The sequence below is a fragment of the Lagenorhynchus albirostris genome, chromosome 1 (genome assembly GCF_949774975.1).
Source record: "Lagenorhynchus albirostris chromosome 1, mLagAlb1.1, whole genome shotgun sequence".
Classification (NCBI taxonomy): Eukaryota; Metazoa; Chordata; class Mammalia; order Artiodactyla; family Delphinidae; genus Lagenorhynchus; species Lagenorhynchus albirostris.
Window position 1 is genome coordinate 164,354,718 of NC_083095.1, and position 5,123 is coordinate 164,359,840.

At 56.5% G+C, this 5,123-nt stretch overlaps 1 protein-coding gene across 2 annotated transcripts; it reads right to left on the bottom strand.

Moving 5' to 3' along the window:
- Window positions 1-2,062: 2,062 nt before the first annotated feature.
- MESP2 (mesoderm posterior bHLH transcription factor 2) lies at window positions 2,063-4,257 on the bottom strand. Of its 2 annotated transcripts, none has more exons than XM_060120884.1 (2): window positions 3,433-4,257; window positions 2,063-2,595 (listed from the first exon to the last, which is right to left on the bottom strand). In XM_060120884.1, exons 1-2 carry the CDS (start codon window positions 4,255-4,257, stop codon window positions 2,326-2,328), a joined length of 1,095 nt encoding a protein of 364 aa, XP_059976867.1. In that variant the 3' UTR covers window positions 2,063-2,325. The 2 variants fall into 2 exon arrangements, with proteins under 2 accessions (XP_059976867.1, XP_059976860.1); XM_060120877.1 differs by having other exon boundaries at window positions 3,367-4,257.
- Window positions 4,258-5,123: the final 866 nt, after the last annotated feature.

Genomic DNA, 5,123 nt, shown 5'->3' on the forward strand with positions numbered 1-5,123 from the left:
GTTTTGTTCGTTTTTTGTCTTTTCAATTTTTTGGCCGTGCTGTGCGGTATATGGGATCTTAGTTCCCCAACCAGTGATTGAACCTGCGCTCCCTGCATTGGAAGCTTGGAGTCTTAACCACTAGACTGCCAGGGAAGTCCCCAGGGAGGTTTTGAAGCTTGCCCACCGTTACACAGAGAGTAAGAGCCGAATGAATGTGCAACCAGGGCAGCTGTGCCCGGTATCTGTCTCCCTGCTGCATGTAACCTTGTGTGAGCTTTTCCCATCCTCTGCTGTGGCAGGCAGCCCCTACAGAGGGTCCTGGGGTAGGAACCAGAACCCACTTCTAAAAGGTTGGGGGAAGAAGGCACTGCAGTGGTCACCTAATCCAGCTCCTCTTTAAGAGATGAGGAAACTGAGGCACAGAGATGGAGTGACTTGCCTGGCGTCAAAGGGCATGTCAGCAGGCAGTGGGTCAGATGGGAGGTCCTGCATGTGGCAGCTCACTCTCTGGTCTTCCTCCTGCCTCTGCTCTCGCCCTGCACCATTAACAGTGGCCCCCTGCCAGGCTCCATTTCTATAAGGCAGTCCAAAAGACCAAGAGTGGCTCTGACCAGCCCACTCCCTACCCTCCACCTTCACTGCCCCCTCCACCCAGGACACAGAGGCCAGATGCCTCCCCCTGCCGCCATGTGGGGCTCCCCACAACCCCGCCTCCCAGCTCCTTTTCCAATTCAATTTGTCACTTTTCCCCTTCAGTCCTGGAACTTCAACCACCTCTTTCAACTTGGCTCACGCTGTTTCTTCTGCCTACTCCTCTTGGCGAACTCCACACATCCTTCAATACTCAGTTCCAACATCCTGCAACTCTCCCCTCTCCGAGTCAGAAACAGAATGAAGTCACCACCACTGCTGGCTCCCAAGCCTATGGCAGCCTTTGCTAATGGATCATGGCGCCCTTTCCCCAAGATCCTGGAGGTGCCTCTTAGTCTTGCTCAAAGCCACATAAATCAATGCGGCAGGACTAATGGATCAGGTAACTCAAGAACGCAATAGCACTGTCAACCCCATCTCCCACCAGGCTGGCATATCCTCTTTGGTCCCAAAGTACCTTGTATAAACCCCCATCTTGACCTGGGCTCTGATCATTTCCTTCCCTGTAATTTACCCCATTAGTCAGGGCACGTTTTCTCCAGCACCTAGTACTGGGTGTTGTGAGCTGAACTGTGTTCCCGCACAACTCTTGGTGAAGTTCTAACCCCCAGTATCTCAGAATGTGAATGTATTTGGAGATAGAGCCTTTAAAGAGGAACTTAAGGTAAAATGACTTCACGTGGGTGGGCCCAAATCCAATATACTGGTGTCCTTGTAAGAAGAGATTAAGACACAGACGCAGAGACTGGACCATGGGATAACCATGCGAGGACACAGCAAGAAGGCGGGCATCTGCAAGCCAAGGAGAGAGGCCTCAGAAGAAACCAAACCTGCTGACCCCTTGGTCTTGGACTTCCAGTCTCCAGAACTGTGAGAAAATCAATTTCCGTTGTTTAAGCCACCCAATTTGTGGTATTGTCTTATGGCAGCCCTAGTAAACTAATACACTGGGCCTAGCACATGGGAGCCACTCACAAGCACCCTTTGGAAACAACTTCAGATAACTGTGAAAGAGCCCTATGGGTCAGCAGGAATGCACACAGGAGAATGCAAAAGGGCAATGGTGACGGGCTTCAGGCAAGTGAACAGGCCCGAACGTTAACTCACCTGTGTCGCCTGCACAGCAGGCCAGGTGGAGCCCCTGCGCAATAATTACTGTCGAACTGGCAAGTGAGGGCCTGAATTCCAGGAGGGGAAAGCAGCATGATTTGTTCCTGCAGGATGGGAACGTTTTTCCTTTTCCAGAAGCAATAAAACCCCAAGTGGATAGAAGAAAAACAGACCAAACCAAATTTGGGTGTTTCTTTTGGTTTTTTTTTTTAAGAAGTACAAAATCTAAGCATATACTTTTCTTCCCACTCCCATCCCCACCCACCCCCAAGCCCACTCCCCCACCAGTCCCAGCCTGTCCAACCACTGTGGTCAAACAACCCATGTTACTGCAGCTTAGGTTGTGCTCTACAGAACACTGGTCGTTCTGGGGGGTGTCTAGGAGTGGAGGGACTGCCCCAGCCCCGACTTCAGCCAGGGAGGCCACCCTTAGCTGTTTCAAACACTGCTTCCATGAAAGACATCACTTGGAAAAGGGATCCTTGGCTAAAACAAAGCCTGAATACTAGTGAAGTAGCAGGTGAGGAGGACACCCCACGCTACAGGCCTGATTCCTGGCTGGAAAGGGGGCAGCCAAGGCCATTAGTAGAAGATGCCCAGGTGAGTCCCCTCCAAATCTTCTTGCCAAAATTCAGGGCAGCCACTGAGCTGTAGGCCTGAGCTCTGGGGAGGGCTTTCATCACTGAGCTGGAAGGCGGGGCCTGGTCCCTGGTCCTCCGAGCTGGGCAGCACCTCTGCACTGTGGCTCCAGCATCCCCACTGGGTCTCAGGCTGGAGTCTCTGGCATGCTGGGCGGGGCAGGACAGGAGGGGTTTCTGGCAACAGACAAGGCTCTGGAGACATAGAGATTCCCTGAGAGAGAGAAGAGTAGCGGGTTAGTGGGCCACTGCCTCATGCCCTGAGATCCTGAACCTGGATGTTCCCCATAGTGTGGCTGGTAGCTGCTGAACTGCCCTGGTGCCATGGATCCAGTGAAGCAAAGTGGTTTAGAGTACAAGCTCTGGAGATATACTGCCAGGGTTCAAAACCCAGCTCTGCCACTCACTAGCTATGAGAACTCAGATAACCTCTTTTAGTCTCAGTTTTTTCATCTATAAAATGGTGATGATGATAATAAAACCTACTTCACAGGGTTGCTGGAGGGCTGATGAGTTAGTTAATTCATGTAAAATACCAAGAATCATGTTGGGCACACAGTAAGCATTCAATAAATTTTGGTTATTAATATGCTCTTTTATGGAAGCTTGAGGAAAGCATGAAGGTCACCAGATCCAAGCCCATCTACTTAGAAAGCCCCTACCCCCGGGGCAGCCAGGCCTCCCTCCCCCTCAAACCTTGATGGAGCACTTGCAAGGAATTTCCTGAATTACCTGAAGGCCCCTGCTACCTTCCACCCTGGACTCTGAAAGCAAGTCTGAAGATTCCCCCCTCTTCCACATGACTGTGAAGGCTTCTAGGTAGAGGTGGTGGTGGCCTTAACTTCCCAGGGCCCCCACCTCTTTCCCCAAGGAGGTTAGGGTCTTCTTCATCCTCACTTCAGCTTTCCATCCCTAACCAGGGTTGGATTAGGTAAACCCGGGATCTAAAAAGCATAAGATTCTCTGCAGACTAGAGCTTACTCACCCCCTCCGTTTCCAATCGAAGCCTGGGGACCACTCCGAGGGAAGCGGAGAGAGCCTGGGCGCGTACCTGGTACACTGCAGCCAGCTCCATTGCGGGGGGCGAGGTCCAGGGCGTGGCCTGGTCCCGGGGCTCTGGGGGTGTCTGCGTTCCGGAACAGGCTTGGGGCGGCGTCCAACGAGCCGCGTCAGGGGCTCTCCCTTGGGACAGCTGCGGGGGCGACTGCATCCCGGGGCAGTAAGGGAGTGTCACCCAGGGACCCATATCAGACACACTGCTCCCCAGGCGCTCGGGCGCCGCTAGGGCTCCGGGACAGACGGGCGGGGACCCCCAGGACACCGTGGCGCTAGCGGCTGAGCTAGGGCCGCACCCTTGCGTCTGCGTCTGCGCGGGGCCGCCGTCGGGGCACAGCGGGCAGCCTCGAGGGAGCACTGCGTCGCTGTGCCGCCGGCGCCGGCGCTGCAGGCTCTCCTCGCTGAGGCCCAGCACGGCCGACAGGTGGCCGATGTAGCGGATGGCCAGACGCAGCGTCTCGATCTTCGTCAGGCTCTGGCCGGCGGGCGCCACGGACGGCGGCAGAAAGCGGCGCAGCTCGTGCAGGGCGCGGGCGAGCGTGCGCATGCGCAGCTTCTCACGCTCACTGGCGCTCTGCCGCTGCCCGCCTCCTGACCGGCTCCGCGCACGTCCGGGTGCCATCGAGGCGGCCTGTGAGGCGCTGCGGGCAGGCGGCGCCGGCTGTGAGGGGCCGCGGGCACGGTCGCAGGGGCAGGAGCCCGACGAATCCGAGGAGGAGGCCGGGGACGTCGAGTCCGAGTGGCCGGTCCAGCCCCAACCCTGCGGGAAGATCCAGTGGTCGTGGCCGAGGAGGCCCTGCAGAGGAGGGGACTGGGCCATGGCCGGGGCTGCGGGCTCTGGGAGACTGGGCCGGCCACCTCCAGGACTGAGCTTTTATCTGGACCAAAGGTGCGAGGTGGACCCCTGCCACGTTACAGAGAGGTGTCAAAACCCACAGAGCCCAGGGAAGGTCTGGGCAGGGGGTGTCCTGGGAAAGCGGGCCCATTTGCGGAGGTGTGGATTCTGACTCCTCGGGGGCTCTAATGGAGGCCCCTGCAGCCCGGGAAGTGTGGGAGGGACAATTCGCATCTGGATGGAGCTGCTAAGCTTCTCACTGTGTTCCCACCCACTCCGCCTCATCCACTGCTCCGGTGAGTGCCCGGGACCCTGACAGTGGTGGGCAGTGCCATCGTCTGGGGGCGGCCAGGCTGTCCCTCAAGTGACTCAAGGACCCCCGCAAAGAGTGGCCGCCTCCCTCATCACCACCCTCCGGGAGACTGTACCCAGTCACTCCCACCCAGTGCCTACAAGTGTGCTGGATAAGGCGTCAAGACAGACCCTGAGGGACTTGCTCACAGTGATGGTGGGAGAGGGGTTGGGGAAGGAGGGGACATACGGGTGGACCGTTACTGGGTTCCCAGAGCCCGCACTTGCTGCTTTGCTGAGTGACACCGAGAAAGTCATCTCACCGTCCACAGTTAGTTTCTTTCCCTGAGAAATAGTACAGAGCAGCCTGAAGAAGAGGCATGGAGTGTAGTGAGTGATGAAAATGGGGGAATGTGGGCCCCCAGGCAGGCCTGAGGCAGACCCTCTTTATTTGCTGTGTGACCTTGGGCAGTTCACTTAACTCCTCTGAGGCTCAAGTTGCCTCATCCCTGTGGCAGTAAATAAAATACCCACCACCTAGGATGGTTGCTGGTACCAAG

Coding starts and splice junctions, on each gene's coding strand:
- MESP2 (XM_060120877.1), bottom strand. CDS start 4,257: ATGGCCCAGTCCCCTCCTCTGCAGGGCCTCCTCGGCCACGACCACTGG. Junction 2,596..3,366: donor TTCGATTGGAAACGGAGGGG/GTGAGTAAGCTC, acceptor TCTCTCTCTCAG/GGAATCTCTATGTCTCCAGA.